The 19,445-nt window shown below is 43.4% G+C and overlaps 1 protein-coding gene across 5 annotated transcripts in view; it reads left to right on the forward strand.

Annotated features, from left to right (window-relative positions):
* NPNT (nephronectin) overlaps nucleotides 1-5,865 on the forward strand; it is a 47,403-nt gene extending 41,538 nt beyond the window's left edge. For all 5 annotated transcript variants that reach the window (XM_061359429.1, XM_061359433.1, XM_061359431.1 and 2 more), the window contains 2 exons: nucleotides 2,588-2,844; nucleotides 3,842-5,865. In XM_061359429.1, the coding sequence (XP_061215413.1) occupies nucleotides 2,588-2,844; nucleotides 3,842-3,937 (353 nt within the window). In that variant the 3' untranslated portion in view covers nucleotides 3,938-5,865. The remainder of the gene's footprint in view (nucleotides 1-2,587; nucleotides 2,845-3,841) is intronic.
* Nucleotides 5,866-19,445: the final 13,580 nt, after the last annotated feature.

The raw sequence follows: 19,445 nt of genomic DNA on the forward strand, positions 1-19,445 counted from the left end.
CAGTATAGGTGAAGCCAAAGGAGCAACCACTTGTAATCGCTCACCTCTGCCACTGTAGCTCAGCAGAACTGCACATTTGCACTGTTGGAAGCTGGTTGTACTTTGTCCCCTGCTGATTTTACTGTATGGCACTGAGAGGTTGGTTGTCCCTGCCTGTGAACCCTGCCCCCAGCAGAGCTTGCCCCATAATGCGGGGGATTAGACACACATCTCTGGCTCCCCGTAATGATGGGATTACTTCATACCCAGAAGAGCAGCCTTTGAAGTGCACAATGCTTACATTATGCGAGGGGATGGCGGACTTCGGAAGGAAACATGCTCTCAGGCGGTAAAACGTTACAGGTTAAGTTGAGGGAGGGTGAGGGCACTGAGAGCCATTTCCTTACGCACCACCTCATCACAGATGTGTGCTTTACAGTGCCATTGAGGGCACAGTCATTTGCCACTGCATCAGGTGACCTGGCACCTTTTCCAGGCTGTTTAGCTGGCTAAGTGGAAGTGCTGTCTTCACTGACTGGGCAGGCCCCTCCCCATCACAGGCATGCTCTAGTGTCTCCTGTGCTGCTTACAATGCTTACAAAGTCTCAGGAATGGCTCAGACAGCAGAGCTGCTTCCTCCTGCAGATGAGAGAACAGGCAGCTGTCTCCTGCTTGCAGGCTGGCATTTGTAAAGATCACACGTAATCCAAACATCTCTCAGTAAATGGATTTAAAACCACTTTGAGAAAGCCACTCAAAGCATATTCATTACCTGTGCTCAAAAGTTGCTGTTAATACATATTAAATTCCAGAAGTATGATTTTTAACTGGCTTTTTTTTTTAGCCTTTTTTTTTTTCCCCCTCCTGAGCTGCTTCCCAGCCAGGGACAATCCCAGCTTTTTGTTTCCTGTGTATGTTCTGCTGCTGTTGACATAACCTGTTAAAACTAGTCCCTTGAAGTCAGCCACCCACACCCTCCTGTCTGCAATACCTTGTTGCAAGGATTTATTTTCACAGCTTGTTCCTGAGTGTTTGGTTTCACCTTTCAAAGTTTGCTATTTATTGGTTTATCAGAATGCATTTTGAAAGGTGCCATGCTGAATGAAACCTTACAGGCTTATCTTGCATGCAGAAAATGCTGATGTGAGGGAACCTTTTCTTGCAGGCATATGTTGGCTTTGTGCTTACCTAAATCTGTTTCCCATTGATTGGGTTCGGTCACTGTAACTATCTGAAACAGATGGAGTTAATGAGTTAAGGCAGTAGTTTTGTAGTGATATAATTGTATCTACAACAAACAGGTGCAGTTATTTAAACTCTATTATGCTTATTTTAGCAGTTAGTGACCTTGAGGCAAAACCAATGCATTAAAAATACCCACAAAGAAAACCCCAGCACCAAAAACTGTAACAGCTCCTTGGGCAAATGGATCCCATTTCATGCCCAAATGCAGATCTGGGGGCTCAGACAGCACTATAATACTTTGCTTTATTAAATCTCACAGAGACTGAAGAACTTTAAACCCTGTGTAGTAGTAGGGAATTGGAGACAAGGTTAGCTCTCCTTTTCATTGTGCAACAAACCCTCGGTTCAGTGTCATTAAATCACACCTGAGGAGTGAGGTGGCTTTCAAAAAGGAGTTTTCAAAACCATAAAGCTCTGGTTGAGTAGTAGCAGGGCGACAATTTAAATGAAAAATATTTTTCTATCCTATAATTAAGACTGTGTATGGCAACCCTATTACAACCCCCCAGGATTTCTGTGTCATTAGATTCAACTAAGGAGCCTATCTGCAGACTTTACCTTAAGTTCATTAACCTTAGGTTTGTTGGATGTTGCCATTCCTAGGATCTTCTAATTTTCATGTTTACGTTCTAGGTGTTTTTATGAAGGCACCTTTATTTCATACGTGATCAGAGATAATAATACGGTTTTGAATTAAGTATGGATGTTCAGTGACAACTTACTGTTAGAGAAGACTTCAGGGAGTGTATCAAGTTAACAGCCATTTGGAAAGCAACACTATTTCTAGCTCTCTGTATGTAAACCAGATTAGGAGTTTAAATTATGGTTAAACAAAAAAGCTATCTGTGTTTGCAAATGGATATGCTTTGAGACTTAACTTGCTAATACAATTCCCCACAAAAGGAAAGGGACAGAACCATAGCCCAATTACATGGTATCGTTTATGCTGGCTGCCTCATTCATCTATCCCATAGCAAAAACCTGCAGTTTACAAGGTGTGTAAAAGTACACAGTAGCTTTAATGTCAGTGTGGGTTTGAAACCATGCAGTCACCAAGTTGCTGTCAGAAATGAAGTTTCCATTTTCAAAAGAGCTTTGTAAAACAGAAATTAGATTGGCAAGACCTAACCTGATACTAATGTAAACAGAAGAGTAGCGCTGCAAAAGCCTTACCCTGCAGAAGGCAGGTGCATCAGTTCTGGTTCACGTTCCAGAAACTCTCTGCCTGTTTAAGGCTCACTGGACCTTGTGGAGCCCTTTTTCAATGTTTTGCTTTTTTTAGTGACTCTTGTGCATTTGGTCCTGCAACACAGTAGAATTAAAACCCCCCAGCCACCACAGCTAACTGCTTTTTCTTTTGCAGGGGGGCAGTACCTTACAATCGCTGACCCCAAAGGCAAAGAAGGAAGAGTAGCGCGTCTCATCCTGCCGTTGGGCCACGTGGCTCAGACCGGCGACTTGTGCCTGTCGTTCCGGCATAAAGTGCCTGGGCTGCATTCTGGCACCCTCCAAGTCTTTGTAAGGAAAAACGGTGCTCATGGACCAGCTGTCTGGGGAAGGAATGGAGGCCATGGCTGGAGACAGACACACATAACTTTACGAGGACAAGGCATCAAGAGTGTGAGTACCAATGCAGGAACTGCCTTTTGATTTTTTACGTGAGAAGCTGAAGACAGTTAAGATGGGTGTAGCACCCGACTGTTTGTCTTCCGGATCCAATTTCAGCCTTTAACGCCTGCCAATGTAATCACATGAAGCATAAGAGAGTCGTGCATTTTTTCAAATTAGCTTTATGCAGAAAAAAAATGTCCCACCTGTAGCAATAGACACATGGGAAATGACAAATTATCTGTATTGATCTACCTCATGAAGTTGGTTCTAAGGTAATCGCCATGTAGCGAAGAGCAGTCTAAGGATAATGGCCTGGACCAACATTCCTCATGAACAATGCTTTAAATAATGCAGCACCATGACGTAGGAAGAATCATCCCCTGTGGATTTGTAACTGGCCAAACCAGGGCAAAGATACTGAAAATGTCAATTTTGGTAATGCTGGGAGGTTACATGTGCAATCTCCCACAGTTTTTTGCTCTTCAATATATCTGCAGCAGTCAAATGAAGCTGTCTCTTGTGTGTCGCTTATATCATGGAGAATCTTTTAATACATGGAAAGCTTAGAAACACTGGGCAATAAACCAATATCAAAACCTTAACATTTTTCTTCAAGCTCTGCGCAGTTTTGAAGGTAGTTTCTATTTCAGATCTGAAGAAGGGACTCGGGTGCTTCAGGACCTGGTTTGCTCTGACATATATAAGGTGATCTAAAAAGCTCACACATCATAACGGTCACTGTAGGAGCAGGCTACAACACACACACACTATTTAGCTCCAAAATTTATATTAGAGCTGTAATTACCACAGATAATTTTCTAAAAACTTCACCTTGGCAATAAATATAAAGAAACAGAAAAACAGATGTAACTCTAAGCAAAATGAATGGGCTTTTGTGAGTCAGTTCTGATTGCCTGGGCTTCCTTACTGTTGAGACTTACCTTGACCAAAGCTTCTTTCATGTTAAATTGTTTTTGCACTCAAATTGTTCTGTTTCTCTTCCCAGGTTATCTTCAAAGGAGAGAAAGGGGAAGGAAGAATTGGGGATATTGGACTAGATGATGTGGTCTTAAGGAGAGGACACTGCTCTGAAGAGCATTAGCAAAGACAATGGACCAGCACAGTTGTTCTCCTCTAGCCCTTCTCATGCTATTCCTACCAGGCTTTGAAACAGAATTGCATGAAAGAGAAGAAAAAGTTGAAGAGTTGACAAATTTGCAGTGGTGTGCTAAGTGCAGTCTCACTGAAGAACATGGAGGAGCATCTCCCAGGATTCAGGAACTCCAATCCCATGCTGGTTGTTTCTATTAATCCTTACCACTAAATCATATTTTATATGTAATAACTTTATCACCTGCTAAGCCTGGTGAGCGCTCATGCAAAGAGCACTTGTGAAAAAGGGAGAATTACAAATGGTGGCAAAAGAAAACTCCTGCCCAGCAAGTTTTAGTGTTAACTGGTAGTCTTTATCTTCCCATTGTGCTGCTTTCATTGATTAGATTTGGCACAGTGGGATTGATCTAGCTTCAGAGTCACCTCAGATTAATGGGAGCCTGGACCTGAACTTTGGCTTACTGCCACCGACCTTTGAAGAAGGGTTTGCTTCATATTTAATAGCGTATATTTTGGTGTTGCATCGGTATTAACAAGAAGCAGTTATAGAGACTAGGCTCTGCCTCCTGTAATATTGCTGCTGCTGTGTTTTGTGTATATGTGTATGGTTATAACATATTTATGGTTTTAATATTTACAGACTCTAGTTGCAAGGTAATTGGCAGCTGTGCTTTCTTATTGTACGAGACGGGAGTTCAGCATGTTCTTTGATCCCGCTGGTCATGCCAATAGTTACGTTACCAAAGTCAGTTAATGGTGCTCATTGAAAAACGCTGGTGCAGTTTTTCACATAATATGCTGAAGGTGAAAAGACCAAACCCTTAGATGTAAACCAGCATCTGATTAATGCTGTACAGGTTTGCATTTAGCTCAGGAGCAAGTCCCAAAGGGCTCTCAATCCTGCAAGAAACTCCTGGTTCAGTTGAAAACTGAGCAGCCTGGAGAAGATAATGTGCTGTGGCTTGTAAGTCCTCCCCTGTTGACCCCACCAGAAATGTTCTCTTCCCACAGGTGACACAAGCCAAAAGGGCAGCCACGTTAACAAACACTCCGTGAACAATTCAGACCATGAAATGCCTTCAGTGATCTTTGTTAAGCGTCCATATTCCACCCAACCCTTCTGTACATAATAAACACTTCAGAACTCAAATAGCTGTTAGACCTAGCTGGGACTAAATATTTATCAGAACTTTGGACTAATTTTTTAGTTATGTATCATGCGTGTGGTGTGCAGTTTCCCAGGGAATTCTGCTGTTTGGTTTGGGGTATTTGTAAACGAGGATCATCACCACCAATCATTGCTGCTAACAATTGAAATTTGACAGATTAATTGTAACATTGAAGAAAATGACAAAAGATTGATAGAATGTTGTTTAGTGGTGCAGCCTTAAAGCTTCAGAACTAGATGATCTTGAGGTCCTTCCCAACCCTAACTATTCTGTGAGTCATAATGTATATATAGAAGGAACAAGTCTCAAATCTTTTAAATACTTAAATACAATATAAAGTATATACCACTTTCATATCATGTTTTAAAATCATAATGAATAAATGTTCATGTTAAGCCTTGCACAAAGTCCACAGAGACAAAACTGCAAGACTGTTAGAGGTTGTATTCCCAGCCCCTTAGTACTGTTCTGAAAGGATTTCTGCAGTTTATCCCCTAGGACAAAGCAGGGTATGTACAGCAGAAGTTTCTTTGACCAAACAGCCTGCAAAAGTGTATCAGCAAACATTTTGCATAGGAAAAAAACCAACACATTTGTAAACATTTTTGAACTGTTTTGCTTCAAATATGATTGATTGTGATCTTTTTCTTATGTTACTTTGTAATATGTCAGAAATATTTGTGAATAGTTGAAATACCTTGTTCTTATTATAAAGTAATCAGTAAAGGAGGCTGTTACTTGTTACTAATTGGCAATCTTGTTTTCATTTCTAGATCAAAACTCTCATTCTTACTGCAGTGAAATGAACCAACAGATGACAAGTAGCTCTTGTTACCAGATTTAAAATTAAAAGTGTATTTCACTCTTTTCACTGTAATACAACAAGAGCATTATATGTATTATTTTATATGTATTATCCAAGAGGCAGAACGACAAATTTCAACCTACCTTTTTGTTAGGAACAGTCTCACAGGTAATTTAAGAGCTGCTGCAATACAAATTTTCCATTTTAGAAGAAGCAGCAGCTATCATAGTTCCACACAGTGCTCCACAAACTGTTCCGTTCTTTGGCATCTATCACGCTTCAGATTTTTGCTGCTTTAGAAATAGCCCTTAGAATCCCAAATTTGAACGAATTTGGAAGTTAAACTGAAATAAGTGCTCAGCTGACACAGGGAGGACTTGGGGTCTCTGTTTTACTTCGTCCTTACGATCAAACAAGTAACACCGTAAATCCTTGTGACACTGAAGCCTCTGCTGACAGGGATCAGCCTGAGACTGGCTCTCCAGGAGCTGCTCTGCTGTAAGTCACTCACCTCCGCAGCTGGTTGTGCCGTGGTGCTGTATGTGTCACCTTTCAGTGTTTCTGAAGAGTCAAGGTGAGGTCGGGTCAGTGGTTCTGCTGTGATGATCCTTCTCCAGCTCCTGCTGCTCCTGCCCCTCCAGGCACACAGCTCAGCCAGGACAGAGTAGACAGATTGCTTTCTTCATGTGAGCCCCAGGGAAGAGATGGGAATATGGCCCGGGGTCTTCCTGCGATGTAGGTTCTAACTGCCCTTCCTGCTTTGGGTTTTCTAAATAGGTAACTGTGCCAAAATAAATTCCTGCTTAAATACTTAGGCAAGCAGAAGAAATTACAGTAAATTAGCATGAAAATGCTTATGAAATGTACTGTATAGCCTCTTGCTAGCTTAGAATTTAATGTTTTTAATGACATGTTAAACTTTTATCCCCCCAAAAAACTTACAATAGCATTCCTTCATAAGTTACAAGTACCATGACCAGCAGCAGGGTGTGCATTTACTGCATTTGCTGACATCAGTGTGAGCTCAATGGAAGGGACTGATACAAACTTTTGTTTCCAAGTTCCATTCTATTTGGTCACCTCACCTATCACCAGAGCCATGTCATTAAGTCTCCAGTGAGTACTTGCAATAGAGCCTGTTCATTCTGGAGAAAAGCTGCCCTAGGTTTCCTTCAATAAATTGCATTGCACTTGGAGGTCAAAGCATTCATTTTAACGTAGTTGGAGACTGCAATAACCACCCTAATGAGAATCACATTAATCGTGAGAAGACAAGACTAAGTAAGCAGAAGAGTGCTCATGACAGCAGCCACCACCATCCTACACTAGTCCATGGAGAAAAGATGCAACAGCAGCACCTGCCTCTAAAGCAAGTGCCAGGCCTCTCTATACACACCCCATTACAGGCTAAGCCTCCCTGAAAATGAGGCACAGTAACTGTCACTGCAAGATATGCAACAAGATACACTACGGCTGTCTATCTTCAGGATTTTAATTGTGACTGTGGGAGTCATTCCTTGTCAACTGAGGCCCAGTTAAATCCTATTCCATTTTGATTTATTTTGATCTATACCTCAAACACCAAATTATCAAAGGTGTTCTGGTTGTTTAAATACTTTCTTACTGGCTGTGCATCCTGGTGTCCTGTAGTCATGTAAGGTTTTATGACTTCAGATTTTCCACACCAATAAAATGGAGATAAGTGATACATCAGTGTAAACCTGCAATTTCAGAATGAAACACCAGATATTCCAGTGCCAAGTTCCACTGGTGGTTTGAAAGAACACAGAAACCTCTTCAAGCTTTGAAAGTTAAAGCATTCTCAGAGCACACCTGCATCAAACTGACCCAGTGGTAAGAGGGAATGCATTTGCAATGTCTGGAATGCTTTATTTGGTTGAGAGGAAGAAGCCAATGGACTGAAGATCTTCACGGACCACAAAGACTGCTTTAACAGCACAGCCTAAAGGGTTCAGACACGAGCTCCATGTAGGTTTTCAAGACTGTAAGTCCAAAATTAATCCTATTCTAGTTGCTCTGCTTTTACCAATTCTCCTTATGCACTTGTATGATGTCTTCCAAGCCCAAACCTGTTCCCTTGTTTTGAAACAAACTGCCCTTTGGACAGTGTTTGTGGTTGTTTGGGTGGTGTTTTTGGTGTTTTTTTTTTTTTTTTTTTTTGTGTGGGTGTTTTGTGTTGTTGTTTGGTGTGGTGTTGGTGTTTGTGGGTTTTTTTTTGTGGTTTTTTTGGGTTGGGATATTATGCTTACACATGCTCGATACACATCCAGAGTATAGATCTATCCACAGAAATAATTCCCTGCTCTATAGATCAGGTGCTCCATCATTATTTTTCTTCAGGTTACTTCTCAATAGCTCTTAAGAATCAATCAAGTCTTTCTTCAACTTCATTCTGTAGTACATGGGCAGATTTTTGCCACTTAACCATTCTCCTGTAATTCAGCTGTTAAAGGACTCCACCAGACCAAGGAAAAAGCCTCATTGCAATCAAACCATTCTCTTGCAGATATCTCAGACACCACATTTCTAGAGCAAAAGGGCCATGCCTACAGCATCTCTGTGCTCAGCATACCAGGAAACACGGTGTGTAAATGCATATACTGTCCATTGTGTGCATACACACGTGTATTGTGCCCAATAGGCTGAGGCCAGTCTTATGTCTTTGAGCAAGGAAGCCAAGTATTTATCATCTATCTAGGACATGGAATAAGGATTCTCCTCTCTGTGACACAGCGAAATCCTGCCTTCCTCTGACCACAAGATACTGCAGCACTTCTCCAGTAATATTTGTTAACCTACTTGATGACATTTTACCTTCTGGCCAGGCCAGGAATAATCATCCTCCACACTCTTCTCCCAGGTTTTTCCTTGTACATTTCAACAGCCCACGTTCTCATTCCAGTCTCTCGTCCAGAATCCTTTTGATACTCATTTTGAGCTTGACTAACGCCTGGAAAGGCACAGTACAGTGTGTACTCAGGGAATGATTTCATTGTGTTTTCATGCAACACCAGCGCTGAAGTCTGAGATTGCTACTTAATGTGGGATTTCAGGGAGACACCATCATTGCTCTGGTACCCTGGCAGAAGGGAGAACCCAGCCACAGCTCCATTTCACGCCTTCATGAGAGGTGCGCCCTCCCTGCCACACTGCAGTCCTAAACCACATTTTCCTCAGACCCTGTGTCTCAGGTTGTCACACATCTGCTCCATGGTGGTTCTGCCAAAAAGAAGGACTCACTGCCAATTTGAGGTATGTTTTCACATTATTCTATTCCCAGATGAGCACATTAATACGTGTGTAGCACAAGTGCTCAGAAAGATAAGCAGCCAGACGTATACCCTGATATATGATTGGTAACAGATCAAAGACAACATCCAAGTTTTGAATCGAGGAGAAAAAAGCTGGCTGACTTAAAGGAACAAATCTCTTGCCTATTACTTCACTTGTTGGATCTTATTACCAGTATGTTGGGATGCCAGGTATAAGTAAACTTTCTCCCCTTTTCCAGACCTTTCCATGCAGATACAAATAGTAAGAATCGCACAGTGAAATGTACCCTCACATCCCTGGGTTCAGATCTAGCACAAGGGCAAGAGCTCCTCATCTGGGAGCTCACACAGCATGTGCCACCTCAGCTGGTGATAACAACTCGAGAGTCTTCAGCATCTTGACATCCAGCCCAATGTGAGTAGAAAATCAAACCCAAAAAGTCACTGAGCAGTGCCAGTTATGCTGTTAAATGAGGAAAGCACCTAGAAGACTGTCTGAGGTAAGAGATTTGATTCAGAGGGGTGCCCAAGGGAGACACTTTGAATTCCATCCTTCTGAAGTTCTAAGTTAGCTCAGGAAATGTTGTCATCCTACCTCAGCTTCTTGGACCAGTTGGAGGACAGAAGAAGTTGTGATCTCATGGGGCTCTTCAAAGTTTCCATGCTCAGATAAGGACATTTTGTGTTCTCTCTTAAGTATCAAATACACATGATTCTTATTAATAGTCTAGGGGGATCCCTTTAGTTATTGTGCCTTGGAGCGTATAAACAGGTCTTGAAGACACTGAAACTGCTCACTAATATTAATCACATATGTACATAACCCTATAGTGTACACCAATTTACATAGACACCAGGCACCTTTACTGCATAGTGTTATTAAACTGTGAGCAATTCACTCCCCCTCCTGTCATATGCCACTGGTTCTATCCTGATTATAAAAGGATAATAATTGGCTGAACTCCATTACTGAAGGCTGATTGCTAAAACTGAGTGATGTTTCATTACCCACAAGGTCCGTCAGGCAGTTTTGTGGGGTGTTAGGAGACCTTGGCATCCTGGCAGCTTGTCTGTGTATCAGCAAGCAGCTCTGGCCCGCTCACACGCTCGCGGGAGAACTCCCTGTGGGCTACTCTGCCAGCTTTTGTTGGAGCAATTTGTTTGCCAAATAAAGATGTGTGACTGGGGCTTGAAAAAGAGTATTTCATTAATATGAAAAATAGGCAGAGAAGTATGTGGTAGATCAAGGGGTGCCTTCATCACCATATGGCCTTTGATCACGGTTTTGTCAGAGGCATGAGCTGTGCTGCTAAAGACACTGGGCAAATTCAAACATTCACGTTCCCTGAGGTAGGTAAGGAGGAGATTTTCCTTCCCTGACGGGCAATTCTGCTTCCCTCTTAACAAGGGACCCTCAACAGAGGAGACCCATTCAGTACCACCCTCTGCACCAGCTGCTCCAACTGAAATCCCCTGCTTACTGCAATGAGGTCCTAGCAGGCAGGTAGCAAACTGCACAAAAAACCCAAATAGTGGAATAACAAAAGCATGTGGCAAACAGATCTGAACTATGACAGGTGAAACCACAGGAGGCGCAAATGGGAAACACAAGCAATCCTGCAACTGCACTCACCGGTATGGGACTGCAAAACAACTGGAATCCATTTCTGGCCCCGAAATGCACTGACACACACCTGAAATGGTGAGCTTTCCAATGTCTGATCTGACAGGAACAGCCTGGGAACACAGCATCCTCGAATCACACGAGGCTGCCAACAGTGACAACAAGGTAAGCTTGCAGCATGCAAAATATTGTGCAAGGGCGGTTTTCAAACCTGGCTATGAAAAACATCCTTAGAATGAAGACTGTGTGCCGACACTCAGTACGCACAATGCTGTGTACCCGTGCTTTATGTCTCAGCAATGGGGCACCAGCTCCCTTAAGGGATGTGTACGGACTGCACGAACAAGCTCCATCCTTTGATGGCTGCACTTTTAGGAAGACAAAAGTCTTGCAGCCATAGGGGAACTGTACAGAGCTGCAGCAGGACGGGGCACAGGCCGCACCAGGCTTTCAACTGAGGGGTCAGGCTGCCCCGGAGCTCCCCAGACATACTGAAGGGACTGGTAGGAATTTTCTCAGCACTCCTTTCCATCCCTATTTATAATGCAGTAAATAAGGAGAGTAAACTTACCTGTGTGGCAGGCAGATAAGGGAAGTGGGCAACTGCTTGTATCGTGCACCCAGAGGTAGGTAAATGCCATTTACTTGAACCTACTCACAAATCCTACTGCCACACACTGTCCTCTCTGATACACAACCGGAGAGACTGGTCAAGTAGGCTAACCTGCAAGAGCAGTTAAAAGCAGCAGCACAATTAAAAGCCTCCATTATCCAGCATTATTAAAGGCGGGGGGGGAGCTTACAAACACGTTTGTAACTTCCAGAAGCCTGGACCTCCAACTGGTCATTTTGCCACTGCCAGAGTCACAGTTAGGCAGGGCATACTAAAGACACTTTGGATCCTGCTGCCATTGGCTTGTGTGGCACAAGATCAGGTCCTTCATGTATATCAAACAAAACACCTTGCTTTTGATTAAAATGAACCCTCTTGGCTTCTCAGAGAAACACGTCTGACTTTCTCTCCAGAAGGAATGGCTGAACAGGCATCTAGAATGCCAAGGAAACAAAAAACATGTTACAAAGGAACTTGGGCAGCCATGGGACAAGCAAGCAGATCAGACACTGATGAAACCACCATGCTCTCTGAGCTGTTCGTATGTGATTAATCTCATCTACTAGTTATTTTTTAACAGGCATTTCCGCTATCACTTGCCAAGCAGTTGGCAAACTCACTGCAGAAGAGCCACATGTGCTCCAGTAACAAATATCCAAGCCACATTTCGAAGTGGATGTAGTAAATGGAGTTCTTAGTCCAAGTAAGAAATGTTGTTTAAAATCCCATTTTCCTGTATCTGAAAACAAACAAACTCTTTTTCCTACATCAAATAACTGAAATGCAATATCCCCCCCTTCACCATATTTGGTTTGTGCTACAGCTGTTTTTCTTCCTAACTAGGTCCAACATGTCATTCATCTCACACAGAGCACTCTACAAAGTGGATCCCTGAATTAAGCAACAGCTACTACCATTCAAAGTCTTCTACAAGTGCGTTTGCATAGACAGTAAACCAGGGCAGCATCAGGGCAAGACAAAGGGAGAGAGAGCTCTTGCAGCCTCACGTTTCAGCACACTACAGTTTTGCTGTGGAGCTTCCAGTCTAGCCCGCAGTGACACCAACCTGTCAGAAGCTTTCCAGCAGATCTACCAGCAATTTTATAAGCACTATGCTCGAAATACTGGCACTCTCACCTGAAAAATGCAAACCCTCAGGCTCTTTTCCCTGGTTCCAGTCATCAGAAGCCTCTGGTGAAGAGGTGGTGCTGCTTGTAATTATCCCAGCTGAGGGCTCTAATCCCTGGGCAGAGTGCAAAGGCAATGCCTGCTGCCCACCTGCAGTGCCACAGCCAGCAGTGCTTCTGCCAACACCACCCTGGATGGGCCTTAGATGTCCCATTTCCCCCCAGTGGGATAACCCAACATGGGCACAGCCTGTGTTAACCCAGCTGCACACACACTGGCTCATTCAGGTGTCCCTGCATAGCGTCACAACATGCTTTGCCACAGTGCAGGTTCTAACTCCTGGCAGGACCTGATCCCACTGCCACTGCCCGTAGCTTCAGTAAGGGCTGGAGTCCCCAGTGTGAACAGATTCAAACCAAGCCTCTACAAATCAAACGGGAAGCCCCATTTGCCCTGAGCCTTCATGGTTGGGCAGACCACAAAGAACAACCCTCTGACTATATACAGCCCATCAGGCCTGCACTACCCAGGCCACAGAGCTGAGGCAGCCCTCACAGCAGGATACCCTCAGCCAACTGCAGGAGAGAGGGCACTAGTGTTGCTTCTAACCAAGTCTTCAACTGTACAGCAGGTGGCTAAGGCTGTGAATACAGAACTGGAGTTCTGAATTCACCTTCCCCATGGTAGATACATGTGCTTCAGAGCTGGATGCACCCGCTGCAGCACACACCATGTGGAGGTACAGCTCCCCATCCTCTGCATGGAAGGTGGCACATCTCCCCATCCTCTCTCCTTCCTGTCTTTTTCTCCTCCTCTTGTAGCTCTCAAAGGTTTCCAACTGCACTTTTTCTCTTACCTTCCTGTTTGTTACAGGACTTAAACTCTTTTCCCTTCATCTACCACTCCGTGCTGCTGCTGCAGTCTTGAGCTTTTGATGAGAAACAGGCCATCAAAGCCTTTGTCCTCAGCTGCATACTTCTGAGTTTAGCTCCCACCATCTACCAGGAAGATTCACATTAGGTACAAAGCACTGCACCTGGCAGTGTTTGCCAGAACCTTCCCAAACAATAATAAAGCTTCTTTGCCTCAGGACCTGCTGAACCCAAAGACTGTTTTCCCTGGCGAGAGGCCGATATACTCCTTGAGATGAATATTAAAGCAACAGGATTGCTTTGACTTCAGGAACCAAGAAGCCAGAGCATTTTCCTGCAGCCACAGTCACACCCCTTGTGCCTGCAACGCTGAGCTATTTTTAGAAGACTAATTCCTGTGGTGTTTTCCTAATAGCCATAAAGCAGCAGGGCATACTCATAGACAGGCTTTGCTATTCTTGACTCCGTCTGTGCCTCATGACTGTGGGCTTCCAAATTAAGAAAGATTAACCAGCTGTCACAAGAAAAAAAAGGAAAAGATAAAGAAGAAATCCTTCTCTTTGTAACCTTTCCTCTATTGCTTGTTTTCCCTGGGCAGCAGCTCCGATCTGGCTGGAAACCATCTTTTAGTTCCTGCCTCATGACTCTGTTACATCTTGGAAATGTCCAAGTCCTGAATGTTGCAACATGGACTTTCTGAACACTTTGAAATGAAAAGAAAAACCTGTACCTCCTGCCAATGTTTTAACAAGCAAAACCAGTGATCCAAACCCCAAGTGAAGTACTGTTGCCCGTCCATGTAACAACACCACTTTCTATACCTGAAAAAAATAGCATTGGTAACTTCAAATGACAAAGGGGCCCCAACATTAGCCATTCCAACAACCATTCTGTTCCCTCCATCTCAGCAGATGACAGGTAAATTGAGTTTGTGACTCTGCTAGTAATTCCAGTAAAAGCATGAAGTCCATAGCAAATGATGATACACACCTGTATCAGCTTAGGGACGGGCCTCTTGGTAAAATAGCATTCAGAAGCACAGAGTGGTTTAGCTGTTTTCTCTCCTCTGTACTTGTTCCCTGGTGTACAATACAGAACAGACTGTGTAAAGATAAACAAAGATTAAAAGTAGGGCAAACATCTCTTTCCCCTGATTTCATTGTCTGAACCTTCATTAAACTCCTCAGTTAGCAAGGTCAGACCTCATCTATTTTCTGTTCATACACACAATTTGTTTCTGCTTGCCCATGGTCCACGCCTGGGGAGAGCACTCCCAAGCAATCAACCTTTCACTCCCAACTCCTGACCCCATTTCTTTTCCCCCATCCTTTTACATTTTCAGCCTTCTGGCCACCTCCTAATGGTAAAAACAGCTTTTTTGCTGCATGAGCCAAGATAAGAGGCAGTGGCAACATGCCCTTATGATGAAGAAATTGTCTCTTGCCATGTTTTCTACCTGCCAGAGCAAGTCTGCAGCTGTCTGTCCTCCTCGCCCTAAACCACTTTGTTGCTGCTGCCCTCAGCAACACTTGTATGGCCACAAGATGAGGCACACTCTGGAGCAACCTCTCACGGCTCTAGTTTGCATCTTGTCACACTCATCCTGCTCCTGCACTCTGAGCCAAGAGCCTCTTTCAAGCCAAAAACTAACTGACTGACTGACACACAATGAGCCAAGCAGCTGGTATCAGTGGATTTTGAAACTATAAGAATTTCCCCTGCATGGTAATGCTTTGTCCCCCCCTTCTTGATGAATCTGTCTTCAAACTCTGTCCTAGCAAAGTGGTGACAAGAACAGTCACACAGGTCAAAGCTTCACCCATTAGCACAGCCCAGCTGCACCACCTCCTTCCTGGAGCTCAGCTACTGACTTCAGAGGCTAAGCTTATGTTACTGCTATGCTATGAAAGTACATTTATATGAATTCAGGTGATAGCAAAATTATAATAAAGGTTTTAGTTCAAATGGTGCTATGCTGTTATGCCATCAGCTGATTTTCTGGCCTATGAATTTCAGCATCATTCGTTTAATCAGAAATAATATTTAATTCTCATGCATGTCAGAATCACAAAGTTTACTTTGCTTCTTCCACATCAAACTTAAGGAAAAAGATAGGTGATGGGTTGCAGAGCTCTCTAAAGCTGAACACTAATAAATAATCACTCGATGACAAAACAACATCAAAGTTATCAACAACTTCTGGTGAATTTCAGAGTGCAGAAGGGAAGAACTTCAGCCAACAAAAAGAAGAGCAAAATCCCATGAGAAAAAACTAAGCATTTTTTCCTCCAGTCAATATTGCTTACAATAATTCCAGAGGTTTATCTACATTTCTAGACTCTTTATTTGTTCTTCCAGACATTGGAAGTAAAAGTAAAATCACCTTTCACACCCTCTGAACAAGCTACTCTAACAGGCAGCCATTTCCAGCACTGCACCTTTATTTATATAGGAGAAGCAGCACATATATGCAGACATTTTTAATATGTATACTGCATATAAATATAAAAATATATGCCTATTTATGCATTCAGGCATAATAACAAAGTTTGTTTGAGAAGTGCTGCCAAGGCTGGTCCATGATGAGCAGGCAAGACCTCCCGAAGCCATCCCTGGGGCTTGCTGGAGGAGGGGGCACTACCTAAGAAGGAACAACCTCCCCTAAAGCCAGTTTTTCCCATCTCACAGGTGCAAATCCTCAGCAGTTTGTCAGGCTCTGCTTGTTGTAAAACCCTTCAGCCTCCTGGCATTTCAAAAGGGCTCAAAGGAACATAACAGGAGCTAGTTAAAAATACACACCCACCCTGCTCTAAGCCAAAACTCACAGAAAACAAAGTGTATACAGCCTAACAGCTGCCTACCTACCCACTCCGGCAGGATTCCTCTAAAACAACATCTGCTCTGTGCCCTTGCCTGGTGTGTTTTGACAGCCCCAGGTGAGCCCCTTTTCACAGCAGCCTGCACCCGTGTCGGCCCAGGCTGTGCCTGGCACTCAGAGGCTCTGAGCGGAGCAGGGCACATCCAGGAGGTACCTGATGTAAACAGAGGCTGGAGAGCTCACGCTGCAGTACTTTGCCTGACCTCCAGCCAGTATTTTTGCTACAGCTAATTTGAAACTCCTCCTCTTGGGAGGCCACCCAAAGCATCTCTGTACAGCTCAGGTTGTGCCTTCATCACCTGGACAAGATTGAGTCCTGCAGCGCTTTTGATCTTTCCTGGTTAATAAACTTCTCAGTCGGTTTGCACTTGTTGATGCTGCTCTCAGGATACTTCTCCCATCTCCTACTTCAGACAGAGGCAGGCAGCAGGGTAACTGCAGACAGTAGCACGTTCCCAGAGCTCACAGATAGATAGGCTCAGACAGGCTTACCAGTGGAGCACAGGAGCCCATGCCCTGTTGCTATTGCTAGCCTGCTTTTGAAATTGGAATGAGATAAGGTCTGTCTGTGCTGTGTTGCAGCATGGATGCATTGTTTTCTTACCAAATCCACTCCCTAACATCAGCTCACAGTTGTCTGCCTGCTTCGTTTGTGGCACAAGACAACATCCCCCTGCAACTGCTCCTACAGCAACTTTCAGTGTCAGAGGGTTTAAGCATACCCAAAACCCACTGCCAATCCATTCAGTTACAGCAAATGCTCCTCTTTCAGTCCAGCATCAATCTGTTTCCCACAGCCTGGGGGAATCAGACCCAGGGAATGCTATATAGAGAAGAGAAAATTACTAAGAAAAACATGAAGAATAACAACACCCACGTAACACAGGCAAACCACCACCAGCAGCAGCATTCCGGCTCCTTGCTGGGCAAATTCCACATCCCAGATTTTCCCTAACACTGAACAGTTACACAGTGGCAGCTTATATAAAAAATAATGTAAACTTTCTCACCAATAAAATAAGAGGAGGTTACAGACTGCAACCAGGCAGGGAATGAGGCTTCCTGTCATGCAGGAGCTTTTGACACTGTGCCAGATCCTGACAGCAGCCGTGGATTACTGCCTCGCAGCAATGCCTCTAGGCTGCTCTTCCCACCACGCGATTCCTCACTGTCCTACTGTTAACATCAGCACGCTCTGAACGCCAAAGGCCAAGTTTTGGGTCAGTGCGTGTTTCACGCTACCTCGGTGCTGATGCAGAAGTGAGGCCACAAAGTATCAGGAAGGGAAGCACCAGGCTCTCAGACTAGAAAATATGTAAATAATTGATGGAGAAAATCCTGTGCCACTGTAATAGAAAGATTACTTTTGGAACATCAATAATACCCAAATAGGGGATGCTACAATAATTAATAACCTTTTATACTGTGCCACAGTAATCCATGAGAGATCTTACACTAAATGCTGTGCAAAACCAGAGATATCTATTCAGGGAATCCCACCTACTATGTCATTTGCTTAAACAAACCAAAAAAACCACCCCAAAATGGTGTTTTTCTCTCTTCTCTAGGATATGTTTCACCTGAACAGACTCCTTTCAGGTAAAGTGTTCTATAAGAAATGACTTAACCCTTGCAATACTCTCAAGACAGTGATACAGTGCAGTAATCACCCTCTCAGATGAACTCTGCATATCCTGCTGACAGCACATAAGGCATTCCTATCTTCATTCAGCATTATAAAATTGATTGTCTTCTGAGTGTAATAGTTTCATTTTAGGTCCTGCCAAGGCTAATATGCAGGATAAATACTCCCTGCATCTATGGCCTAGTGGGAGCTCTCTCAAGCACCTCAAGTTTGCTGTGCAGTACCTAGGAAAATACTATAATCAACATCTCATATGATAAATTATGTCAGACTCCAGAATGCAAAGAGAATTTTACTTCAGCTACCCTGTCCTTAACCTCCCAGATACTGAAAATAAGTGAGCCTCTGTAAATCTGAGACACTTTGACTTACAACACGAGAAAAAAGATATCAGTATTTTTTATAAGGATTGCTATGAGCAGAGCTTTAACTGAACAAGAGCTGTCCCACCAACCTCTTAAGTGACAGGAACTGAGGAGAAGGAGAAAAAGGGAGAGAGAACACCACTCCCCTCCCCCCCCCCATCCATTTAAAAATCATTTTCTCTTTCAAAATATCTTCCTTAGGAATCTTTTTTTTTTCCTTAAAAATGTATATATATCTTCAATAACAACATTATCAGTATTTATTTTTGTTTCCACTTTGCCAGTGAAACCCTGGGCCACTTTGTATAGTTAACCTTTTCTCCAAACAAACCCATAAATGCTCATAGCTTTTATGGTGGTTGGCCTGGAATAAATATGTGCCCTGATAAAGTGCAATGACATCTCACTGAAATGTAACTACTGTACATTTATCAATTAAGTTCATAGAGAAAGAGAAGCCATTCATAGAAACAACCTGTTAAGCCCGGAAAACTCAGAGCAGAAAATGCATGCCAGAGGACACACCTCAAGACCTGCATGAAAAGGTGGTGTGAGTTTATCTACTCTATCTGTAGAGTATGTGCCAATCTGCAGAGCTTCACTGTCAGCACGGCTACTGCTGTCTGCGCTACCAAGCTAGAACAGACTAATTAAGTCTGGTTAACTCTGAATCCTGCCCCCAATGTGTCCAACAAACCTCCAGTTAAGGAAAAACTTGCCCATTTTCATTTTCAGCAACAGTATGAGATACTGCGACTTGTCAGAGATGCTGACATCTAAATATGCTTCGCAAACTTCTGAGTTTTGACTGCTTCACTGTATTTCCTGTATTCATTACGCCTGCAATTTTCCCTCTCTGAATCACACAGCTCAGCCATGTCAAAATAAATTTATCCCCTATTAATTTCCATTCTTCTGCTCAGCTATTTCACACCTCCAGCAGACAAGGGCAGCGCAACTGCAGGGATCAGGTTGGTAATACAACATGACAGAGAAGGTTACAGCGTTTCCCACCTCTGCAGTGTACGCACTTGGCCCTCTCTGACTGTAGGTTTCTGGCAAAATAGAAACCAGATACATTGTTCTCAGTTTTGAGAGAGCTCTT

This window comes from Neopsephotus bourkii, unplaced genomic scaffold (genome assembly GCF_033783945.1).
Source record: "Neopsephotus bourkii isolate Nb327-2 ecotype Australia unplaced genomic scaffold, CSIRO-AGI_Nbou_v1 NB_977, whole genome shotgun sequence".
Taxonomy (NCBI): domain Eukaryota; kingdom Metazoa; phylum Chordata; class Aves; order Psittaciformes; family Psittacidae; genus Neopsephotus; species Neopsephotus bourkii.